Source organism: Rhinolophus sinicus, chromosome 1, assembly GCF_057876585.1.
Source record: "Rhinolophus sinicus isolate RSI-liver-muscle chromosome 1, RSI-T2T, whole genome shotgun sequence".
NCBI classification, from domain to species: domain Eukaryota; kingdom Metazoa; phylum Chordata; class Mammalia; order Chiroptera; family Rhinolophidae; genus Rhinolophus; species Rhinolophus sinicus.
The window spans coordinates 126,086,696-126,113,220 of NC_142501.1; the positions used below are offsets into that span (position 1 = coordinate 126,086,696).

Sequence of the window (26,525 nt, forward strand, 5' to 3'; positions counted from 1 at the left end):
TTTTCAACCCTGTTGACACAGTCCTGTTTATGGAAAACCCCTCCTTTGTCATCCTCAATACCGTCTTTCAGTTTATCTTCCTCTTTGAGGTTTCTTCCTTTATTCTTCCTGCATCATCCCCTAAACTAATGGTTCTCAACCCTGGATGCGTTTTAGAATCTCTTGGTGATCTTTGTAAAATTCCAGTGCCCAGACCTTGTCCCAGACCAATTAAATCAAATCTCTTGGGATGAGACCCAGGCACCAATATTTCTTAAGGTTCCCGGTGTATTCCAATGTGCAGCCCATGTTGAAAGGTACTGCCCTAAATGCTAGCTCCCCCAGAGTTCTCTTCTTGACCCTCTTTTCATACGCACTAGGAGAAATGATCTATTTCCATTATTTCAACTACCCCCTACAAGCAAGCGATGCTCAAACCCTATCTTCAACCCATCTATCTCTCCAACCTCCGGGCCTTCTTTTAGGACAGTTTCCAGGACTTTGTCCAGAGCTGAACTCATCATTTTTCCCTCTCACTTGTATTTATACCCAGTGAATGACATCTCTACCCACTTTCTCAAGCCAAAAAAATGTTATGTTATATTTCATTTCTTATTACTGAAATCCATAAAATCACCGATATTTGTTCATCTTCTCTCCTCTATGCTGCAGTAAAAATACTTGACAATACATTCTCTGGTTTACATTTTTGCCTTTCTCAGTAGGATGTAAATACCCTCAGGTCAAGGATTGTGTCGTAATTCTTTTTGTATCTTCAGAGCCTGACATAGCAAGTGCTCAGTAAATATTTATTAAATTAAGGTCATCTTGCTTTAATGCCTCACAGTGTTCACATAATCCATTCTAGCCAGAGACTGAAACAAGCACATTTTGGGGGGTTGGACTTTTTTATAGGAATCTATTAGGATTATATAGATTCCAGGTGCATTTTCCTGTATTTCCTATCTGATTATTTAATATCTTGTGTTGGTAGATCTCTGCTTTTCTTCTCTTTTGGGAACTGAGGTTATAATCTGGTTTTATTGGAATTAGTGTTTAAACCTTTCAGTAATTACTTGATTTTCACTTTTTATAGAATGTTACATTTTATAATTCACTTTGGTTGACAGTCTTGAATTTCATCCATGATCCTAATCCTTTTATCTTTGGGCTTGCTACAAATAAAATTGTTCTATAAGCCCTTTAAAAAATATCCTCGAGAGGATTTCAAGACAAAACAACTCAAAATTGCACCCCCAAATTAAAAATTTAACGAGGATCCAGGATTATACAAAGCTCTTTGAGAAATTAAGGTCATTCCCAATCCTTCCAAGTGTCTTCCTAGGGTAACTATCCAGGAACCTCTGCTTCATAATCTTAAGGACCAGACATTGGCAGCTGGTGATCAGGGATGAAATGTGTGATCTGGTGGATACAGGATTAGTCAGTGATACTCTTGATTTTAACTTGTGGGTGTATGTTTGGTTTTTTTCTTTCACTGTCACTTCCCTGTGAAGGCAAAAAAATGTAACCGAGCAATGCTAACTAGCTATATGTATTAGCTGTCGCAGATAAAGAGCACTTACACTGATTTCTGTAAATAAGAAACAGCTAGTAAGCCAAGTCATTAACTAAAGTCATGGTCACACTTTTTTTAGTCGAATATGACCACAGATTTGACCTAACTCAGAGCTCCTACGTTTAATAAAGTCTTCGTTGCTTATCAGTAAGACATACTGGTCTTGATTTCATGGACCTACAAATGATCTGGCCAATATAAGCAAGACACAAGCCTCAGGCAGCACCTTGTCAGATGAAACAACTTCTGGTCCCACTTAAACCAACAAACATTATCTTTATTGACAGACCAACAACATTGAAACCTAAATACAGGTTTGCTGAAAACGTTTCCTTATTTAGCCCAAGTTCAGTTTACATATAATATACACCTGGACACTCCAGCACAGTTGGTGTTACGAAGGTATTTTGAATATCATTTCCCCATTACTTTCCATTAAAACAATAATCAATAGACCACAGAAAAACATTTTTAGTGAAAGAGTTTATGGCCGTGACCTAATCCATAGCTTCTTGGGTGGATAGTTTCATGTTTCTTGGAATGGTTGCCTCCAGCTGAGCATTTGTATTACTTTGAACGTGTTCTTAAATCTGGGAACCCATTTTCACCTCACCAGCATCTGTGCCTCCTTTCTCCTCATAACCTTCTTTTCTATGGACATAAATTGTATGCCTTGGAATTTCAACACCCAACTGAGAGTATCCTTTTTCCCCTTATTGTCTAGATATTTAGAATGTCTAAGACAGCTGGTCTATGGTAGCATTATTTTCCTACTGTGTATATTATATACTTCCTGAAAATTTTCTGGAGTTTGGTATTTCATAATATTTGAAGCTTCCTTACTTTTCCAACACTAGAAGAACCATTTCATATATATATATATATATATATATATATATATATATATATATATATATATAGACCTTCATAAGATATAAAGGGACAATTTGTATCTGAAACAATAGTTTAAATGTTAAATGATAATCCAGGTCCCCACCCCTACAAAGAGAAGATGAGGAGTAGGAGTATAGTTATAATCTTTTACAATTCCGGACTCCAACGCTTCTAAATGAGTTGCAGCTGAAAAGTATATAATTTTTCTCTCTATGTTATTCATTCCACAAATAGAGTATTCATAGTTCAACCTTCAGTGTTACATTTGTATAGGGTTATTTTGATACACACTATTTACTTTCGTCTTTTTCAAAAAGCTTTTAGTTAGCTGCTTAAAGGGCAGCAGACAAGTTATCCCATTTCTTATAAGGGAGGCATCTTTCTGCAAGAACCCCCACACCGAAGCTCCACGGTAATTGTATAGCCAAGATTTGGGGTGGGGGTTGTTCTGCTTTTGTTTTTTCATTTTCTGGTTTTCTTCACATAAAAGAGAGCGCAACAGTAATCAAGTGTGATAGAAAGCTTGAAATTCTCTTCAAGTTAGAGTCACGCTGGTGTTGTAGTGATGGCTTTTGTCCTTTGATTTAATTTTGGTATAATCATGGTATAGAACATGGAGAAAGAAATGAACCTTGTTACCTATAAGTTTATGTTTTAAATCAAAAGGAATGCGCACCAACCATGAGCATGATTTGAACTTGAACAAATGCCATTGTTCTTTAGGGCCATTGTGATACTGCAGAGCATTGTTCTTGAAACCTGAAGATTCTCTACTTCCTTATGTGCTTATTTTTACCTAGGATAAGCTTTCTTAACCATTAGTGCAGTTCATCTTTCTGGCTATTAACTGAAGTTCGTTTTTAAAGTGAGCTGTTAATATTTGTTTCTGTATAAGGATAGGCTGTTACACATATCATTTCTGTATGTCCCCACGGGTTTAGAATTAAAAGTCAGAAGTCATTTTAGAGGCAGGGAACTATTTTCAGTGCATAGTGGAAACAATAACTGCAATTATGGCTCTGGCTTCTCTGCCCGAAAGTGATGTGTAAGACTTTCATTTCCAGCTGTTCATATCCGAAAGATTAAAGCTTTTGACATGTTTGAATGTGGGCTCCCACACATAATTTGTGGCAATTGCAAAGAACAAAAATTCATTCAAATACACAATGTCTACATTTTCAACTTTTTTACATTACAAAGTAAAAAGAATTACTCATTGGATAGAAAAAAAACGTGTGGGTAATTCAAAATAAACACCTTATATGTGTCTTCAAATGGTTTGGCTTACAAAGTATGAATTTTTATTTTATATCCAACTTTCTTCCCTATTAAGCCATATGTGTGTGATGGTGATAGCATTTGTCTTATTTTAGCTTTCCAAGTGATAAAGGCCCTTTTATAGGCATTTTCTTTAAGAAATAAAATAACCATACATTTAAGAAACCCTTGATATAATAAATTTTTTTAACTACTTGGCCAGGACTTGGGTTACTGCTTGAGATCACATACAAATGTTCTTTAAGCTTCTCACATACTAAGAACTATGGAAGTTGGTATCCACATGGTGAGATTTGTGTGGCCCAGCCCTGCAGCAGCTCGTGGCTGTGCATGTGTCATCCTGTCCCTTGGCTCTTGCAGGCGACCTCTTGGGCTCCTATATTCCCCTCATCCCTCGCTCAAGACCCTTGCTGCATGCAGTCTGTTTCTCTTTCATCAATGAAGTTAGATCAACACCTTTAATGTGATGTGGGGATTTGTGCTACTTATTTTGATAATTTGATAACATTTTTTTAAAATCTTTCAGTTATGATAACAAATAACTGTCAATGATATACACAATTAGAACCATAAAGCTGTACAATTACTGTAGTTTTCTACATGTGAGGTTAAAAGCATATTATTGACCAAACTGAAATAAAATTTTTTGATAAAGATTTAAACATGACGGTAAAGGAGAAATAGTTGAAGGTGAAACAGATACCGGTAGATGGAGAATTACATTTCTGAATTCCTAACTAAAATGCCTCCTTTTCCTAAGCCAATACCTATCAATAGAATATACATTTGTTAACTCCTTTATGGCTTTTAAAGAGTTTTCAATAGGTATATACACAAAAAAATTAGTAAGTTAGAATTTTCATCTAACATGCATTATATAACTTTTCCTGAGAAAAAGAAGCTGCTCTAGGCAGCACCATTTAAAATTCCTTCCCCCAAAGTTCATTAAATATATGTGAAATAAAACATGTCTATTTTATTATGTATTATCCAGAATACTTTCTCATTAGGTTACTTGTCAGATTCTGAATTAATGGCCTTGTCGTCTCAAATTAATGACGATCAGCATTCCCTGTGGCTTTTCATTAATATTAACGTAAAAATCAACAGGATCATTGATACCAGCTTTGAATAGGAAATACAGAAAACAAGAGATTTCAAATCATTAATTTTATTTTACATCAAAAGTTTGTATTTTTACAACATGCATATTACTACTGTTTTCTTCATTTTTAGCTTCTTAAAATAATTAATTATGTAAAATGTCATTACTAAAAATAATATGTATATATAGAAATAGAGAATGATAACGAGAATGTGGTAAAATGTTAGCAGTTGGGGAATTTGAGTAAAGGCTACATGGCAATTCTTTGTATTATTCTTGCAGTTTGTCTTTAATTTTGAAATTATTTCAAAATAAAAAGTGGCAAAAGTTTATTTTTTTCGCTATAGTACACATATTCAATTCACCTTGAGTACTACCGTGTTTCCCCGAAAATAAGACCTAGCCGGACCATCAGCTCTAATGCATCTTTTGAAGCAAAAATTAATGTAAGACCCGGTCTTATTTCAATATAAGACCCGGTCTTATATAATATAATATAATGTAAGACTGAGTCTTATATTAATTTTTTGCTCCAAAAGATGCATTAGAGCTGATGGTCCAGCTAGGTCTTATTTTCGGGGAAACACGGTAATAGCACTCTAAATCCTAGATTCTCAACCTTTAAAATCTTCCTTTTAGAATAAGGAGCGGTTTTGTCAATGGTTAGAATGAATAACTTCTCAGTGGTTTCCTTCCACTGTGGCAATGTTTTTTATAAAATGTATACTCATATGAGCAGTTGGTTAGTAGGAATTCTTTTATGGAAAGACAGGTTTGGGGAATAAATGTGTTTATGTGGCTTCTTTCCTTCTGCAAAAGTTCTGTCAGTAGAACATTTATTTATTCATTAAGTTTCACAACACCTTCAGGCAGTTTTGGCATTTTGAAATGTTAGAACCAGAAAAAACCTAAATAGATCACTTATATTTCACAGATTAAAATGACTCCTTGTAACTTGCCCAAGGTTACAGGCTGGTGAAACAAAGCCAGAACCAGAATCAGGTCCTGTCATACCTGTCCCAGTTCTTCCCAGGAACAAACAAATAAACCAAATTGAGAAGAACCAGGGACCCAGCAAGGTAACCTCTCATGCAGAAGAAAAGGGTGCTCCATCCATTTAAAAGAAAGGAAGGAAGGAAGGAAGGAAGGAATAAGAGAGGAAGGGAGGGAGGAAAAGAAAGAAACAGTCTTTTCACATGAAAAACCAAGGAGAATCAATATTAAGGCAGGAAAGAAGGAAACAGAGGCAGGTGTCTGTGGTAACAGACTGTGGCAACTGGAGGGAGTGAAGACCACCTACCAGGAAGGATAGAGTACTAGACTATGTATGAACAGGTGAAAAAGAGAATACAGCAAAAGCAAAGAAATCCTAGGACATTTGTTACGGGTTGAAATGGAAAGGCAGAGAGCAACTTTGCTGTGTCATAAAGAACAGGGACTCTACTTTTTTCATCTTTATTTCTACCTTCCCCTGCCCCACCTACCCCTAAACATACACATAGTAGGTGCTCCTCAAATATTTTAAGAATTTTAGGATGTGGCATCTGTACAATGACCTATACAGAGACAGTGCCACACACCGACGTGAATTTCAAATCCCATCTCTTAATATAAAATCCCATTCATTCTTCCTCCATGACTTGAAATGGTTAGAAGCATTTAAAAAGTGGGCTAAAGTTTAAAAGTAAAAGAGATACACATGGGTTTTTCGGGGGGGGGGGGGCAGAAGTGATAAATTGAGGAAGGAGGGGGCATTTCTGAATTAGTCTGGGAGATGAGGGAAGGTCTCTCTGAGGACGTGAGACCTGACTGATGAGAATCAAGCCTTTTTAGTGTTACTAATTTGTGTTAAGTAATCTAAGTTTAATTTTTCCCTTCCAAGGAAGCATGAAGCCTCTCTCAGCCTGTAGTGACTACCCTTCCATGCTACTGTGTGAGTCTGAGGACTCAATTGAGTAATCTCGAGTCTCTCCTGCGGTGACACGTTGGTTGTAAATATTTAAGCTTGTTGTCTAAGCCACACATGTGGAGGTGCACCTTCCATAGGTTTTCTTGCCACCGTGTCCTATCACAGCCCACACTCAAAATTCAGTGAAAAACAAGGGAGAATTTGACTCGGGCCTGAGGTTTCTAATGTCCAAGTCTTACGTTTTCCCTTGCCTCCTTGGTATGGGCTTTAAATGATCATTCATCTACCCTTTTTCAAAAGGGAATTCAGCTCATCTGAACAGAGTAGGGTTTACCTATGCTAAACAGCTCAGCTTTACTGCAGTTTAATAACTCCACCGATCTGCTTTAAATGTTGTTGTTTTTTTGCACTAGATCTTAATCTTTAGTATGTAACATTATTGCTTTATAAATGTATTTTTTAATGTACAGGGCATAGCAGAGGACTTTCTGAAGAGTTATGTGAGCTTCGTTTCTGCACATATGCTTCAAAACAGCTAAGCATTTTGAGATTATAACTGCTATAAAAATATATGATATATTGTTTTAGTCGTGATCATTTTACTAAAAGTGCTTTATAAATCCTGAGGAATAGCATTTTTTCTCCATCGCCTGGAGTCCATAATCCTAACAAGTATCTTAAAGGGGGAAAGCCCATTGTTTTCCAAGTTACTCATCGCTGCTCTGTATGACCTGCCACAAAAGCATTCAGTGGATTTTGACACAGGCAAATAGAAATGACAAATGCATTGATTTAGACTCTAACCTCATGTACTTTCTATATAAAAAGTACAAAACCTCCTTTGAACTCTGCAGTTGCCATTTAAGCTATAACATGCTGTCAGAATAATGTGTCTAATAGTGAAGTAATTCTAGGTCTGCATACTTCTCCCAAGGTTACCTTCAAATGAACAAGCTGTGAAACTATAAGACATTGTTTCCTTTTTTTTTTTCTGATACTGGATAAACTGAATGTCTTTCAGGTGGTCTACCTTTTAGACCAACGGGGTTCTGTCTCATTTTTATGTATTAGATTGTGTTTTATTTTAAAACACACATACAAATAACACATATATATTTTCGGCTGACACCCTTGAAATGAGATTTCAATTTCATAAGGCTCCAAAAGTAGTGATTAAAGCATTTGCTTATCAAATTCCCCACCTGCCATTGGACAGATTCCTCCATGAGGTTGCCAGAGTAAGTTCTCTTTCTCTGAACTCATGTAGTACACGATGCGGTACATGTATCTGTCACATCTTACCTTGCATTTTGAATATTCATTTACTAAAATACCACTCCAACAATACTTTAAATCCACTGAGGACAGGGAGTTTCTTTTAGACGTCTCTTTATCACCCGTCACAGTGCTTTACCACAAGGTGTTTAATAAACACATTTAATGAGTTAAAAAATATAATAAAATATATTTAAATAAAATACATAAATGAAAATAGCCTGTCATTTTAATTTGTGAATGGAGCAGGCCATTCTGCCCGAGTCAGTGGTTATCCAATACACTTCCCTAGTCACAGTTGCTTTCTCACGTGAGAACCAGTGAGTACCCTGCCTGCGAGCCTCGCTACGAGTCATCGTTCAGAGTCATGTGTGTCCTTTCTTTTATAGACTGTGGCACAGGAGTAGGAGCACAGTATGAAGGTAGAGTTATAGAAAGAAATGTACAGCGCAGTTCTTCCTGTCCCTTTTGTAAGTTAGATCAACAGCATCTATGTTGCATTGGCACCATGATCATACAGTAATTGCTCATTATTTTTATCTTATGCATTTGATACTCAAAAGCAAATGATTATTAATATGCCAGATATTTTTTCTTTGTTAGGTGAAGATGGTGACCTCCACTGAGTAGATAGAAAAATGGAAGCTTATAGCGTATGAAAATTCCAAAGGATTATACAGCTAGTTAAGTGGCAGAGCACAGATATGAACCTGTGTGTTCTCGGTTCCAAATCCAGTGGTGTTTCCTGTGACCCACAGCTTTCCACACTACTAACAATGTAAATATTATCATGACTGAAAAGTTATGTAAATGCTTATGAGAGGTTTGTTTCTGGAACTATATAAAAGGCTTAAATTAGGGGACGTGTCACCCTAAGCTATACCTAATTAATATTCTATAAATTCTGGGACACAATTTTATTACTGCTCATTAGCAACATATTCCCTTGCTTTTTGAAATCTTTGAAATCTTAAGATATTTGTAATTCTAGTGTAGGCACTAGAAACTTTTCATGACTGCCAGAGTGTAGAAACAGTGCTGACTTTAATGAATTAGCAGTTCTGGAGAAAGAAAAATACTATGACATTCTCAGTTTAAGGTCAAGGTCAGAAGGAGCAATTTATTATTATACATGGAAAGTAGGATTTTAGGTCATTTACTGTCAAGCTACATGTTATTCACAAATTTTTAAGTGAACTTTTTAAATTAAATTTATTGGGATGACATTGGTTAGTAAAATTACACAGGTTTCAAGTGTACATTTCTATCACACATCATCTATATATTGCATTGTGTGTTCACCACCCAGAATCAGTTCTCCTTCCATCACCATATATTTGATCCCAATAGTTTACCAGACAATAGGTTACCAGAGGGTAAGGCGGAAGAGGGGTAGTAGATGAGGGTCATCTACTACCTCCCTCCCGCCTTACCCTCTGGTAACCTATTGTCTGGTAAACTATTGTCTGTGTCTGAGTTTTTGTTTCTTTATTTGTTTGTCTTGTTCCTTTGTTGTTTTCAGTTTTATATCCCACATATCAGTGAAATCATGGTTCTCAACTTTTTCTGTCTGACTTATTTCGCTTAGCATGATAATCTCAAGATCCATCCATGTTGTCGCAAATGGCACTATTTCATCTTTTCTTATGGCCAAGTAACATTCCATTGTGTATATGTACCACCTCTTCTTTATCCAATCATCCATTGAAGGACACTTTGGTTGTTTCCATGTCTTGGCCACCATGAATAATGCTGTAATGAACATAGGGGTACATAAATCTTTATGGATAAATGTTTTCAGATTTTAGGAGTAGATACTTTTTTAACAATAGTTTATTCACATAGTTGTCATTAATTAATTTTAATTAAATGAATTTTTAAACCGAATTTTCTGTACATATCATGTTCTGTTATAGAATGAATACGTAAATGAAGACGTTGATGCCAGAGTTGTTGAATATGAAGATAACCGGCCCCTCCTAGATCTGTTTCTACAGAAGCCAATGGGTTTACTATCCCTACTCGATGAAGAAAGTCGATTTCCCAAGGCCACTGACCAGACTCTTATAGGTGAGTCTTAAATCCATCGTGTTCTGATGGCCATGTTCTGATAGCCATCTAATTCTGAATGATTAAAAAATATTTTTAATTATTTGGGAGAACACAGCTGTCACAAAGCCTGCGTATCTAACTTTAAAGAAGTGGCTTTGGATCTGATAACTAGACCAGTGAATGTTTATAATAGAGTGAAATATTTAATGACAAATTAAGCAAGTTTAGAGACTGGACTTCTCCTTACTTCATGGTAAAGCCTCAACCATAGGATCTTGTGTTAGAAACGACCTTATAAGTTGACCAGCCCAAAATTAGAAATTGGAGGGCAGGGCAAAAAGGTAGCTCTAGTATTTGAAAAGAGTTAGCTAATGGGGAGGAAACAAATTCATCTGCGATGATCCAGTCATTTATCTACTAGAGGCAAATAGCCTCAAATACCTTAATAATCCCTCAGTTACAGTACATTAGTAAATGTTCATTATAATAATCCTGAATCATCAAAGAAATATTAAACGTGATTTTTTTTCTGCTTGAGAATGCAGAGATGTGTATACTATATTTAAAAGGTTATCATCTAAAATGGCTAAAATAAATGTCCTATTCCTTAAATTAAAAACAAAAAACTGTAGATTTTTTAGCTATTTGAAAAATGTGGTAGAACACCATATTCCTTGGTGGTATGAGATAGTCAATACTCGCAAAAAATTTAGATTCACGTTTTCTGTCATTTACTTCTGGTGATATAGAGTCTGTTTCTCACCATTAGGTCAATGATGTTGTTTCCTTCTGACTCACTGGTGTATTTTCTCCTCTAATTGGACAATATAATGGAAAAGAAAATAATGGCAAGATTGTGGGAAAAGTCATTTCACAGCAGTCATTTGACTTTGATGTTAAAATGTTTCCTCGAGAACATGGAGTAAAAAGTTCTCTGAGGATGGTAAAATTATATAGAAATGTAACTGCCTTTATTATCCTATTGTGTTCCCTATATAATCAATATCTTATAGGTCTTCTAGTAGAAAAGAGAGCCAAAAGACCCAATTGCTAGGTACATGGCTTCACTGCAAACTGTGTCACAAACCTCTTTGATCAATCAGTCTCCAGCAGTTCCCTTCCTCTGTACCAGTGGTTCTCAAAATGTGGTCCCCAGACCAGGAACATCACCATCAACTGGGAACTTGCTAGAAATGTGACTTCTTGGGTCCCATTCCAGCCCTACTGCGTCACAAACTCTGGGGGTGGGACCCTGCAACAGGTGTTTTAATAGGCCTTCCAGGGGGCCCTGATGCTTGCTAAGGTTTGAGAACTGCAGCTCTCAATCATAATTGAATGGTAAAATTCATGATCTTTGAGTTTTTCCTTACCATATATAATTATATGTCAAATCTGTGTATATTAACTATGTGAAAAAATTTTCACTGCACATTGTCCATTTTATGGTGAAAGAGATGATTCTGTCAATATTTTTTTGAGGGTCTCCACATGCTTGATATTGGACTTCAATCTTTTTTCTTAGAAAAATTTGAAGGTAACCTGAAATCACAGTACTTCTGGAGGCCCAAAAGAATGGAACTTAGTTTTGGAATTCATCATTTTGCAGGAAAGGTAAGAACTTTGAAAAAGTATGACTGAGTTTCTCTTTAGCGTTTCATTGAATAATAAAAATAAGGGTAGACATGAAAATTATTTCCCAGAGTATTTATAGATGGTTGTAATGCGATAGCCATCTGTTTCTGCCACTATCTGGCCCTAACTCTGTTCTTCAGCTTCCTACAACCTGTCCTGTCCTTTGCCAACCACTCCCCCTCCAGGGCATCCACTTTGAGCATCTATCCTGAAAAGGTGGGGAAAAAAATCCTTCTCTTAGTTCAACAGAGTTATAGTTTTTCTAGAGGAATTTTTATTAAGAAAATGAAGGAAAAGAAAGAAATAAGCCTCTGATCCTGACATCTGGCTTTCGGTCAGATTGGCTGGCAATGGGTACCTACTTTTTCCTTCTTTTTATGGTGGCTGAGCACCTTTAATATAAACTGCCTTTTTCAGACTTCAGGTGCTTCCCTCTCCACTGCAGCCTTTGTCTCTCCTCCCTCCCAACAAGAGGAGGTGACAGGCTGGAGGTATGGTCAGATAACAGAGCTAACCTAGTTGGATGGAATTGGCTAATGGACTGTTACGTAGTTAGAGAAAGAAATGTTTATGCATTGACAGATACACATTTCCACACCAGAGCAAACCTTAACACCCAGAGGACGCCTTCCTTCTCTTCTGAAGAGAATAACATGTCATTCCCTCACAATGATGTTATAAATATTGGAGGATAAAATCAAGAAAGAATGCAATGAATTAGAAATACATCAAATAACACAGAACCCTGAGCATTCTAATTTATTAAAACTATATTCCACAAACTTCAATATTCCACAGACTTTTGTCATTGAAAAAAAAATCTGCCTTAAATATTATAGTTACAGCATCTCTCATGATTTTCAGCACATGATTTTCCAAATAAGCCTCCCGTAAAACATCTATTAATAATTGCCTATGATCATTTTATCCAGTTTTTAATAATTGTATTAGTCTGCTTGGGCTGCCATAACAAAAATACCACAGGCAGGGTGACTTAAACAGCAGAAAGTTATTCAGAGTTCTGGAGAGTAGAAGTCCAAGACCAAGGTGCCAGCGGGGTTGGTGTCTGGTGAGGCCTCTCTTCCTGGCTTGCAGATGGCCGCCTTCTCCCTGTGTCCTCGTATCCCCTTTTCTCTGTGTACGAATGGGTGTAGAGACAGATCGATCCCTGGTGCATCTCCCATCTTCCTCTTCTCGTGAAGATATCAGTCCTGTGGGATTAGGGTCCCACCCTTATGACCTCATTTAACCTTAAATACCTCCTTAAGGGGCTTATCTCCAAATACAGTCACATTGGAGGGTAAGGATTCAACATATTAATTTTGTAGGGACACAGTTCAGTTCATAACAACACCCATATTGGATCATCAGAAGTCTTTGGGTTACATTGAGCTTTAGAAAATCCTAAAATTATTTAGAAGTGCCAGAAACATAAGCACCCACAGTGCACTTGGCCCACACTCCTAGCGAGACAAAAACCTATAATGGCCAGTTCTCTGCGGTGAATCAATTATCATAGAAATGAGTAGCCTGGGTGGCCCCAGTGTGCTTCCTTTATACCACCTCCAACCCTCCAAATAGAGACAGGAAACACACTAAATTTCCAACATAATGGGATAAATCAAACTTCTTTTATCATTTCAACCAAGTAAAATCAGTGACACACAAATTTTTCTCTGACAAGATTTACTGTAAACCTGGAGAGGTTTGCTTTTCCAACAAAGTTGTAAGGGACTACCTTTATAAATCTGTCACTCAGCACAGGGTGAGCTCTCCATAAATTTATTGATGATGATGATAATGACAGTTGACCATGATATTAATTGTGATCATGCTTACAGCATACTCTATCAACAGGTCCTCTATAATGCAAGTGGATTCTTAGCTAAAAATAGAGACACTCTTCCAACTGATATTGTGCTACTTTTGAGGTCATCAGAAAACAGTGTCATTCGGCAACTAGTCAACCACCCTCTGACAAAAACTGGTAAGCTCAGACATTTTCCTTTAAATGAGAAGGATTTTCAGGCCCAACCAAGTAGTTTCTGACAGTGATTTTCATGAGTATAATTCTGTTTTTCATGCTTTTTTTTTTTTCAGCTCACTTAATATGCAATTATTAATATGCTCTGCCTAGATCATGTGAAGAAAATAGTAAAATATAAAGAAGCTAGGTTTTCATTAAAGTGTGAAGCACTCACCAGAAAATATGGTAGTATCCTAGCTACTCATTAGAAGAATATGCTTACCTCCAAAGAGTTCAGAATTGCCTGCTGTTTCAGGAGTGGGCAGCTTTTGGATGGTTCTTTGGGGTTCTACAGGTTTAGTGAGCTCTGCATTATTAATTAAAAACTCACATGCCTTTGTTCCACCCAACCGTATACATTCTTGCATTTTCTTTTAAGTAAAAAAAAAAAAAATGTAGTTTAGGTTGTTTTTCTTTATTGGAATTTCAAATTGTTCTCTGCATTTCTTTTTTTATAGTTTTATTGAGATGGAATTATATACAATAAATAAATAGCACCTATTTTAGACAGTAAAATATGATGAATTTTTGGCATACCTAAACACCTATAAACCCATCACCGCAATCAATAATGAACCTATTCATCACCCCCAAATGATGTTTCCTCGTGATCCTTTGTAATCCTTCCCTACACTCCTCCCTACCTCTATCCAATTGTTCTATGACAGTTCATTGAAAAGATTGTTCTTTTCCACATTGAATTTCTTTGGCATTGAAAATCAATTGATTATATATGTATAGGTCTATTTCTAGTCTCTCTACTGTGTACTTGTATCACTGGTATTTGTCTATCTTTATGCCAATACCACACTTCTTGATTACAGTAGCTTTATAAAAAATCTTGAAATCAGATAGTGTAAGTTACCCAACTTAGTTCTTCTTCTTCAGAGTTGTTTAGGTAATTATAATTCCTTTGATTTTCCGCATAACTTTTAGAATGAGCTTGTCAACTTCTACCAGAAATCCTGCTGAGAATTTGAGTGGGATATGCTGAAGCTATTAGATTAGTTTTAGAAGAAATGGTATCTTTCCAATATTGTGTCTTCCAATCAGAAAGCACAATATAGCTTTCCATTTAGTTAGGTCTTCCTTAATTTCTCTCAGCAATATTTTGTAGTTTTCAGTGCCCAAGTCTTGCACATTTTTTTTCAAATTATCTGCTAGTATATCACATTTTTAAGCTATTACAAATGATAATTTTTAATTCAAGTTCTGTGTGTTGCTAGCATACAGAAATCCAACTGATTTTTGTATATTGCTCTTTTGCCCTGCAATGTTGCTATACTCATTTATTAGGGTAGGTTTTTCGGTAAATTCTATAAGATGTCCTACATAGATGGTCAGGTCACCTGTGAACAATTTGCCCTTACTTTTCCATTCTGTTCAGATTTGATTTCTTCATCTTGCCTGGTTGCACTGGCTAGAGTCACCAATGCAGTGTTGGATACAAGTTGCAAGACTGAACTTTCTTGCCATATACCTGATCTTGGAGAAAAAGCATTCAGTTTTTCCCCATTAACTATGATGTTAGCTGTAGGTTTTGCATAGATGGAGGAAGGACTCTGTAGTCCTAGTTTGCTGAGTTTTTATCAGGTATGCATGTTTGTTTTTCTTTCTATAAATATGGTGAGTTACATTGATAGATTTTTTTAATATTATACTAACTTCTCATCCCTTGGAAAAACGTGACATGGTCATGATGCATTGGACATTTTATGTATTGCCTGATTCAGTTCACTAACATTTTGTTAAGAATTTTTGTATCTATGTTCATGAGAGACATTGAACTATAGTTTTCTTTTCTTCTAATTTTTTTTCTGATTTTGGAATCAGAGTAATACTGGCCTCATAGAATGAACTGAGATGTATTGCCTGCTCTTCAATTTTCAGTAAAAGTAAAATAAGTATTATTTCTTTTTAAATTGCTTTGTAGAATTTACCAGTGAAGTCACCTGGGCCTGAAGGGCTTTTAGTGAGAACATTTCCGACTACAAGTTCAATTACTTTAATAAATATAAAGTTATTTAAGCTATCTAATTTTTTTGAATAAGTTTTAGTAGGTTGTGTCTTTTAAGAATTTGTCTACTCATCTATGTAAACAAATTTATTGACATAAAGTTGTAATATTTCCTTATTATCCTTTTAATATCTGTACATCTTGAAGTTATGTAACTGTCTCATAACTTCTTTGAGAATATATATATATTCTCAAAGAACCAACTTATGCTTTCATTGATTTTCTCTATTGGTTTTATTTTCTATTTTGTAGATTTTGTTTTGTTTTGTTTTTTGCTTTTATCTTTATTGCCTCCTTTCTCCTGTTTACTTTGGGTATTCTGTCATTTTTCTGATTTCTAAAGTAAAAACTTTAAGTCAATGAGTTAAGAAAAACATTTCTTCTTTTCTAATATAGACACTCATACGGATTATTTACAAGTCTTTTTTTTAAAGATTTTTCTTAAAATATGGCTAATATACAATATTATATTCATTTCAGGTGTATATCATAGTTACTCAACAGTACCCATTTGGCACTATACATAGTTATTACCATATTTTGATTATATTCCCTATGCTAAAGAAGTGATCACATGACGACTCCAGCAACCATCTGACACTGTACCACGCTATCACAATATTATTGACTATATTTCCTGTGCTGTATATTACATCCCCAAGACTTAATTTGTTTTATACCTGGAACTTTGAACCTCTTATTCCACTTTGTCTTCCCCCCTTTTTTAATTTTTCAATTACAGTTGACATTCAATATTATTTAATATTAATTTAAGGTGTACAGCATTGTGTTAGACATTACGTAATTTATGAAGTGACACCCCCCCCCCCGACTAGTACCCACTTGTCACTACACCTAGCTATGATCATATTATTGGCTATATTCCCTATGCTTTACTTCACATACCCATGAATTTGTATTTCTTATCCCTTCACCTTTTCCACCCTGCCCCCAACCCTCCTCCCATCTATCACACCAATAAATTTAGTTACCATCTGACTCCATACCTAGTTATTACAATATTATTGACTATATTCCTTATGCTATACCCTACATCCCCATGACTACTGTGTAACAACCAATTTGTACTTCTTAATCCCTTCCCCTTTTTCACCTACCCCAAGCCCCCTCCCATCTGGCAACCCTCAAAACATTCTCTGTATCTATGAGTTTGTTTCTATTTCATTTGTTTGTTTATTTTGTCCTTTAGATTCCACTTATGTCCTTTAGATTCCACTTATAAGTGAAATCGTATGACATTTGTCTTTCGCTGTCTGATTTACTACACTTAGCACAATACCCTCTAGGTCCACCCATGTTATTGCAGATGCCAAGATTTTATTTGTTTTTATGGCTGACTAATATTCCCTTGCATATATGTACCACCTCTTCTTTATCCATTCATCCATTCGGGAACACCCAGGTTTCTTTCATATCTTGGCTATTGTACAAGTGTGACCAACAAATACAGTGAATGTTTAAAAAAAATGTATTACAGTAAAAGACACATTGCCATTAATCCCCCTCAAAATACTCCGCCTTTCTTCAAACCACTTATTTCATCATTCTTGCCACTTTCTGAAGCAATTCTGGAAGTCCTCTTCCATGAGTGTCTTTAGTTGCGCTGTCATGGCTGCCTCAAAGTCCTGAATCGATTCAAAACATTTAACTTTCATGGTCATTTGACTTTGGGGAAAAGCCAGAAGTCCCCGGTGCCAGATCCAGTGAATAAGATAGATGAGAACACATTGTAATGTTTTTATTTGATAGAACTTGCCGTACCGGAAGCAATGTGTGACATGGAACCTTTCCATTGTGATCACAAAATTCGGTGAATGCTGCTGCCCAGTGCCATTCAACAGAAAGGCAGGGATCTTCAATACCGGAAGTGGCGTATCAAACGTTAGTAACAGTATGTGATAAGTTTCAGCTTGTTCGGTGCAATCAGTCAGGTATGAGCTACAGTTGACAGAAGGTGTGTTTTAAAGTGTGCCATAAATCATCCTCCATCATGACAACAGTCTGTGTCACACATCACTTCTGGTATACAGCAATTTCTGTCAAATAGAAACATTACAGTGTGCCCTCATCCACCTTATTCACCGGATCTGGTACCCTGTGACTTCTGGCTCTTCCCCAAAGTCAAAATGATTCAGGACATCAAGACAGCCACGACAGTGCAATTAAAGACACTCAAGAAAAAGGACTTCCAGGAATGCTTCCGAAAGCGGCAAGAACGATGCGATAAGTGTGTTCGAAGTGAGGGGAGTATTTTGAGGGGGATTAATGGCAATATATCTTTTACTGTAATAATTTTTTTTAATTTAAACATTCACCATATTGTTTGATCACACCTCGTAAATAATGCTTCAGTGAACATATGGGTGAGCATGTCCCCTCAAAGTAGCATTTTGGGTTTCTTCAGATAAATACCCTGAATTGGGATTACTAGGTTCTTCTTTGTCTCTTATTATAGTCTTTATTTTCAAGTCTATTTTGTATGGTATAAGTATTCCTACTCCAGCTTTTTGTTTCCATTTTCGTGAAATATCTTTTTTCATCCCTTTGCTTTCATTCTGTATGTGTCCAATCTGAAGTAAGTGTAGGCAGCATATATAAGGGTCTTGTTTTTGTATCCATTCAGCCATCCTATCTTTTGATTGGAGCATTTAATCCACTTACATTGAAGTAATTGTTCATAGGTATATAGTTATTGTCATTTATTATTCATATTTTTTATTTTTTTCATCTTAAAGAAGCCTCTCAGATTCCTTCTAATACTGGTTTGGTGGTGATGAACTCCTTTAGCTTATTCTTGTCTGGGAAGTTCTTTATCTGTCTTTCGAATCTAATGATAGCTCTTCTGTGTAGAGTAATCTTAGTTGTAGTTCCTTACTTTTCATAACTTTGAATATTTTGTGCCAATCCCTTCTGGCTTGCAAAGTTTCTGTTGAAAAATCAGCTGATTGTCTTAGGGAACTCCCTTGTAGATAACTAACTTATCTTTTGCTGCTTTTAAGATTCTCTCTTTGTATTTAAACTTTGGCATTTTAATTATGTATCTTGGTGTGGGCCTCTTTGGGTTCGTCTTATTTGGGACTGTCTGCATTTCCTGGGCTTGTATATCTATTTTCTTCACCAGGTTAGGGAAGTTTTCTGTCATTATTTCTTCAAATAGGTTTTCAATTCCTTTCTCTCTCTCTCTTCTCCTCTGGCACCTCTATAATGCTAATGTTGGTATGCTTGATGTTGTCCCAGAGGCCACTTTAAACTCTCCTCAGTTTTTTGGATTCTTTTTCCTTTTTTCTGTTGTGATTGGTTGTTTTATGCTACCTCATCTTCTAAATCGCTGATTTGATCCTCTGCTTCATTGCATCTACTACTGATTCCCTGTAATGTATTCTTCATTTCCATTATTGTATTCTTTATTTCTGACTGGTTCTTTTTTGTTTTCTGTCTCCATTTTTATGGTTTTTCTCTGTCTGTTGAAGTTCTCCCTGAGATCATTGAGCATCTTTATAACCAGTGTTTGGAACTCTGTGTCTGGTAGATTACTTGTCCCTGTTCTATTTAGTTCTTTTTCTGGAGCTTTGTTCTGTTCTTTTATTTGGGACATGTTTCTTTGTCTCCCCTCTTTGGCTGCCTTCCTGTGTTTGTTTCTATGTATTAAGTAGGGCTCCTATGTCTCCCAGTTTTAGTAGAGTGGCCTTATGTAGTAGATGTGCTGTGGGGCTCAGTGGAGCAGTCTCCCTGGTCACCAGAGCTGGGTTCTCCAGGTGTGTCCCTTGTGTGGGTTTTGTGTGCCCTCCTGTTGTAGATGAGCCAGTAGTTGCTGTTTGCACATCAGTGGGAGGGATTGACCCTCAGTCTGATTGGATGTGAGGACTGGCAGTGACTACTGTGGACGATCTGTTGTGCAGGAGCTGATCCTACAGAGCAGGATCTGTGTCAGCAGGACTCTCATCACCCCATATCTTGAAATAATTAAAAGGAAACCCAACACTTACCTCTATCTTTTCCATTCTCCAAGCTGGATTTTTGTCTGAATTAAAGTTTTGTTGTAAATTTTCACATAATATCATTTTATCCTAAGTTTCTCAGTAAGTAGTTAGCCAAGCATGTAAGTTTGAATATTGTGGAATTCACAATGTTTATTTTAACATTTTAGTAAATTGGGAAAATCTTTTAGTCATTAAGGATTCTAAAAAGGTATATTAATTTTGTGTCTAAATTCCCATAGGAAATCTGCCACATTCTAAAACTAAAAATATAATAAACTATCAAATGAGAATGTCAGAAAAGTCAATCAACCTGACAAAGGTAAGAAAATGCATTTTTCATGGCAGTGACTCTAAAAATCTACCTTTACAATGGCAATATTTGTGAGCTCCTAAAGTAAATAGCCTTTTCCTTAGTTTTTTTTCCTTTGATCTTTTTTCTGCTTAAACAGCTATTTATGTTATATTCATATTACTGCTAGTCATTAAAATAATCATGCATTTCTTATATATTCCTAACCATTTATGTTACAGTAAGACCAACTGAAAATATATTAGCTAAGGTCAGAAGTATTCACATTCTATGTAAGACCAATTCAAATTCCAAGGAGTTGACAAAACAATTACCTTGAAGTAACAATACCAATAACATTTTGTTGTTTTATGTATTTGAATGCATGGACTATGATAACCTGAAGGAAAATTCTACCTGCTCCCTGTAGATCATAAAGTACAATCAGTACTGAAACATCACTGTCCTTCCTTGGTCTTAGGGTGAAACTGGAGAAGCCACACGTCATGCCAGAGAGACAACCAACATGAAAACACAAACAGTTGCATCATATTTTAGAGTAAGATATTACATTATGATGTGTTGTGTTTGTGGATGTTATTTGTCCTAAATGGGAGTGATAGATCAAAAGCTAGTAACAAATATCAGAGTGCTATAAGCAAAAGAAAATTTTTATTGTGTTTAATTTACCATTTGTTAGATACAGGCTATATTGGACGATACTGACAGAAATCTGTGCATTGGTTTACTGGGTATATTTCACCTGTAAAATTATTGTGTACTAAGTTGTTGTTAATGGAGGTCTATACCTGCATTAAAATTTGTCCTTAGAACTAAATGCATTTCCACAAAAATAGAACTTAAAAAGGTTTTTGATTTGATGCTATTATAATTAACAACGCTCCTTCCCACTCCTGAATAACTTTTGGATAGATAAATGGGACCAGATTGAGCATCCATCTACATTCCATATCTTCCTGCACATAGACAAGCTGAAAACCTCAAAAGAAAAATAGAACTGGTGTAGGAATGGAGCAAGGAGAAGGAACCAGGGAAACACAGTAACATGCCAAGGAAGTGAGTTACTCTGTCCTTAGCATTGGATCAAGGTGATCTTTCCTCCTTGACCCCGTTTACCCTCATATGGAGAAAGGAAAGAAAAGCTTTATTGTCTCTTTGCTCTGGAGAACTCTGCCCTCATTATTGGTCCCAGTTCTTATTTATCTCTTCTGATAAAATCCTATTAACCAGCCAGTGAAAATGGAGAAAATGCCACCAAAAACTTGGAAATTATTAATAGTTAATTTAATGTGGGGAAGTGGAGGAAATTGGGTTAAATTTCCTATGAGTGCTCAGTGACTAAACCCTGTTCCTTAACAGAATCATGAAATCCTTTTAAAAATAGCTGGGTAGTTTATCAAAATGTTTTTCAAGTCCTAATCTCATAGCAGACAATGTGTATTAAATCATCTTTGAGTAGCACCTAGTATATTTATTTATATGCTTACTATCTCACATTTGCTGCTAAACATGTTCCCATTCCATCAGGACTGCAGCACAGCTGAATCACCGAGAATATTTACAGCCAGATTCTTTTCTTTTCTTTAAGTGAGCCACCCAAACCATTATCGTACTGTTGTTGTTAACATCAAATACTGTGTGTACATTTAAACTGTGAGTTCATAAAATTGTTTTACTCCTCAGGCTGAAGTGAAAAGATAGAAGATAATTCCATGTAGTATGTAATGTATTTTTAAAAATATTTTCACTCTGCAGAGAACAGTGAACATAGTGTAACGCTCTGCATTGGCCCCTGAGAAAAACCAAATGCCTAAATTGCAGTAAGCTCTTGCTCAGCTTGCCAACAGATGTGTATGCACCTCAGAATCGCAGTGCCTGGCAGATGTTTGCATGACTAAAGGAATGATGATTCACTGATAAAAGTAATGAAAAAGGGCTCCAAAGTGACAGACCCAGCTGTTTGAAGAAGATCACATCTGAGACACAGTGCCCAAGAGGAAGCCATGCAAATCCAGTGCTGTGTCAGTTACCCAATTCCAGCCTTTGGTTTGCATGCGCTTGTAACTGTGGTCTTTTGTATTTACAACACTAAAAGAGACCCAACCAGAGCCAGTTCTCTTTCCATCACCATATATTTGACCCCATTTACCCTCATCTATGTGATGTATTACAGAATTGTACACTTGAAACCTATGTAATTTTACTACCCATTGTCACCCCAATAAATTTTAAATGAAAAAAAAGAAAAGTAATGCATATTAAAACCACAATGAGATATCACCTCAGAAAAGAAAAAGAAAGAGACCCAGCCTCCAGCAGCTGTCAGTGTCCAGACATTTATTACCTGGCCAACAAATTGTAATCCTGGTATGTCTCTGACATACTAGTTTTCTGGGATTCCACTTTTAGCTGAATTATGATTATCCTAATATATTATACTTAGTTAATTGGCTACTAGTTAATTATACTTAGCAAATCAGCCACTGTTTTAATTAGGTGTTGCTGCACAACCATTTTCACATCTGTGTGATATTAAAAACTCTAAAATAAATAAGAAAATTGTTAAACCAGAGCAGATTAGAGTACTTAACAGATTTGCTTATTTCTATAACTATGTCCTATATATTAAACTGCATTAACTTCTCAGTCATTATTTTAAACTAGGAGATGATACTGACGGGTTAGAGTGTTTACTCTTCATTCTTTCTATGAAGAAAGAGTTGGAGAAGGAAATCATTAGTATAAGCAGGAAGCTAGATTGTATACTTAATTATTGTAAGTTGGCAATTTTCCCTGAGAGGATATAATTCTTTACAATCTATATCAAAAATAATTTTATCTGTCTATTAAAGTTGCCTTTAGAATTTACAGGCAACCTTTGACTAGTTAAGTTCCTAGTTATTGCCTCTACATTTTTATGAGTAAATCTGTATTTTTAAAAATATATTATAAATAAAATTTTTACTAATACAGGTTTTCCTCCATTTACTGTGAATTAATGTGAACATGTGTAACGTTCAGTTTTCAGATTTTTTTTTTCTCATAATAAAAAGACCTACAAGCTCATAAGTTTTTGTATGTTACACTGGGAAATTTATTTTTGTTGCACCTCATAGTATTCCCTGATGGATTTGTTATCTAAAATGGTGATGGGCCAACCTCATTTTGTCCGTTGCATCAAACCAAATAATGAACGTCAGGCCAGAAAATACGACAAAGAAAAAGTTCTGCTACAGCTTCGCTACACAGGAATTCTGGAAACAGCAAGAATTCGAAGGCTAGGATACTCACATCGGATACTCTTTGCTAACTTTATAAAGCGGTATGTGGATTTCTTTTTAAATTTCCATGTGCAGTTTATATAAAAAATTCTTCAGGAGAATTATAGAAACCCAAACAGGGAAGAGAATAACTTAGGTGTTCAAGGAAGGAGGCATTTTGTCCACACAAAGGATTATGTATTGAAAGAAACGGTAACTATGAACTGGGCTGGAAGTTTCTCTTGTCAACTGGGAGATCCAGTGAGTGGCAGCATAGGATACATGTCACAGGCAGCGTGACTGAGAGGCCTGAGATTCTGTACTGACAAATCTGTTTCTTGTCCAAGTTCTGCCACTTCCTATGTGACCACGGCCTAGACCACTGATTCTCAGTGAGGGGGTATTTTGCTCCTCAAAGGACATATGTTAATGTCTGGAGACATTTTGGGTTGTCACAACTGGTAGGATGTGGGTGGAGGAGGTGTGGGCAGAGAACATCTGAAAATGCACAGGACAACCCACTGCAACAAATAATTATCTAGCGTAAAATGTTAACAGTGCTGAGGCTGAGAAAGCCTGGCCTATACAGAACCTCATTTTCCTCGTCTAATGAAACTGCCATGACTACCTGATAGAATTGTTACAAGAATCAAATGAGATGTTGTTTCTAAAGATGATTTAGAACGTGTAAGAATCAATTGGGAATAAGGAGTCCTTTCTGATATTTGAGATTGATGTTAAATGAATTAAGCTATATATTAAACATTAAGTAACACAGTAGTGATATAGAGGTTCAATATCTTACATATTCAATATTTGAAATGCTCATATTTCTGATGTTTGTCAATTCTATGATTTCTACAGCCATTAAAGTTGAAGTTTCAACTTTCAAAAGAGAAGTCTATTACGATTTTCAGGTGAAACCTAGCAATTGAGGGATTCTCCATATGTAACATCCTCTGGCTTTTTTCATAATACATAAATTAGTATTTAGAACAAAACAAAGTTTAGTGATTGCGCAAGGAACTGTGATCTCTTAGCTCCCTCCCCCCACCAAGACAACAACAATAACAAAAAACATTGTCATGTCTTATCTCAAGCATTCTTTTACTGTGTGTAACCAAGACCTTTAGTAAATGAAATAAGAATTCTAACTCTTTTTGTAAATTTTTATACTTTCAGCGATTCTTGGTACTTCCTAATTATTTTTTTCTTTAGAGATCTAGGAAAGAAAAGAAAGGTATTCATTTGAGTGCCTTGAAATAAGGAAAACCATGCTGCTTTTTCATGATGGAGAGCAAAATTACATAAAAGTGGTGACGTTCGTATTGGAAAATCCTTTATAGTACTTTGGCAGACTTTAAAACTTCAACTTTTAGAGTGCAGAAATATAGCCAGCATCGAATCACTGACGTCACTTCTCACACAACAGACCCAATTTTATAACCAAAGCTAAGAAATAAAAAATATTATAATTTCTTATTGGCCAATAGGTAAATTCTCCATTCTGTACATGAAAGCGGGTAACCCAAAAGTACTAGATACAAAGGAGTTTCAAATTTCAAGTTAAAATTTGACTTCATTATACTTTACATTTTTTAGGAGAAGAATAGATTTTTAACTTGCTTAAATATTAATATAAGTAACATTAACATAATATTAATAGAAGTATCCTTATATTTTAGTGACTGTTTTATGTATAAGGCACCATGCTAATCACTGTAGGAAACACTGAATTTTAAAACTTGCAAATGCAGGCTCGATCCTCAAGAATGAACAATCCGGTTAAAATAATCAGAGCCATAGACATGGAAAGTTAATAAGCAGTGCAAGGTAATAAACACCAAGATCCAAGGGAACGGGGCCCACAGTATAAGAAATCGGGAGAGAAGGATTATCTCCAGCGGGGCTGCTAAGAGGGTATCAAGAAAGGAAGCCAAACTGGGATCAGATGGAGGGCAAGGTTTATGGAAACACAGGAAGGGGCTTTCTCAGTGTACAGGTTGGTGTGCCAAAAGCCAGAGAGACTTGGATTAGACTGGAGTGGTAGAGTATGTATTAGTAGAGTGACAGAAGTAACAGAAGATAAGATGGGAAAACAGATCAGGTTAAAAATATGGCCTTGAATGCCAGACTAATTTTTTATAACTTCAAAATTATGCATGGTTTTATATTATGGACCATAAGGAGAGCTGAGCATATTTCCTTGATGATGTTGTAGTTGAAAGTCACTTATTTAGAGGGTCAGAAGTGAGAATAAATTTTTAAATGTATTTCAAAGTCCCATGCTGTTAAAGAATAGCAAATTACTACATGATACATGAGGAGGGGAAAAAACTGAGTTTATAGAGAACATGGGAATAGCTAGTGGTTCTGCACATAGGAAAGTCCAGAAATAAAAGGCTAAACCTTTGCTCTGTCACTAATTTGAAAGCTGCCATCAAATTGGCATAGACTCTTCAGGAGGCAGAACAATTGCAAAGGCTCCGTGGAGGTGTAAATAGGACGAAGTGAGCCTCCTGTGTCCTGCCTTTGACCAACCCTCCTTGTATATATGATGCAAAATTCATCAGCCCCTTTGTTCTGTTGTAGAGAAACGCTTTGGAACGAAGACATGATCTTAACGGAAGAGACACAACATGAACTTACTTTGCACATGACACTGGGTTTTACAGTACTTATTTCAGAAGAACCCTTGTACTAAGAAACGTCTGAAATTAGCTCCATTTTCCCACAAGGCACCTAGATAGAGTGATTTAGTTACCAGAGCTTTAATACAACCAGAACTTACGAAAAGCAGTAGTATAGAGGACTACATGTGTTTCGAAGTCAGAAAACCCTGGTTGGAATCCCAATTCCACCACTTACCAAATATGTGACCTGTTCAAAGTTACTTGCGTTCTGAAATATTCAAACTTCATTCTCTCATTTGCAAATAGAAATTATGATAATAGCATATACTTTATTATGTGGCTATGCGCATTAAACATAATAATATATATGAAGTTTATTGATAGAACCAAATGTCAACAACACATATCAGCTATAATTATTTTCATTATAATTTTTGTCTCAGCGCCAAGATCCCAAAATTACTTATTATGTTCAGTGCTGTAGTCTTGACTCCCACAATTTAAACCATGAAGCTAACCCATAAACAACAAACCAAAAGTCAGCATGTTGGCTTTAAAACAAGTCTTTAAACCAA

The 26,525-nt window shown here is 35.9% G+C and overlaps 1 protein-coding gene across 3 annotated transcripts in view; it reads left to right on the top strand.

Moving 5' to 3' along the window:
- The window catches only part of MYO3A (myosin IIIA), a 219,313-nt gene that overhangs the window by 142,170 nt on the left and 50,618 nt on the right, over window positions 1–26,525 (top strand). For all 3 annotated transcript variants that reach the window (XM_074324949.2, XM_074324951.2, XM_074324950.2), the window contains 6 exons: window positions 9,936–10,089; window positions 11,594–11,682; window positions 13,561–13,690; window positions 19,987–20,066; window positions 20,518–20,595; window positions 23,174–23,379. In XM_074324949.2, coding sequence (XP_074181050.1) covers window positions 9,936–10,089; window positions 11,594–11,682; window positions 13,561–13,690; window positions 19,987–20,066; window positions 20,518–20,595; window positions 23,174–23,379 — 737 coding nt within the window. The remainder of the gene's footprint in view (window positions 1–9,935; window positions 10,090–11,593; window positions 11,683–13,560; window positions 13,691–19,986; window positions 20,067–20,517; window positions 20,596–23,173; window positions 23,380–26,525) is intronic.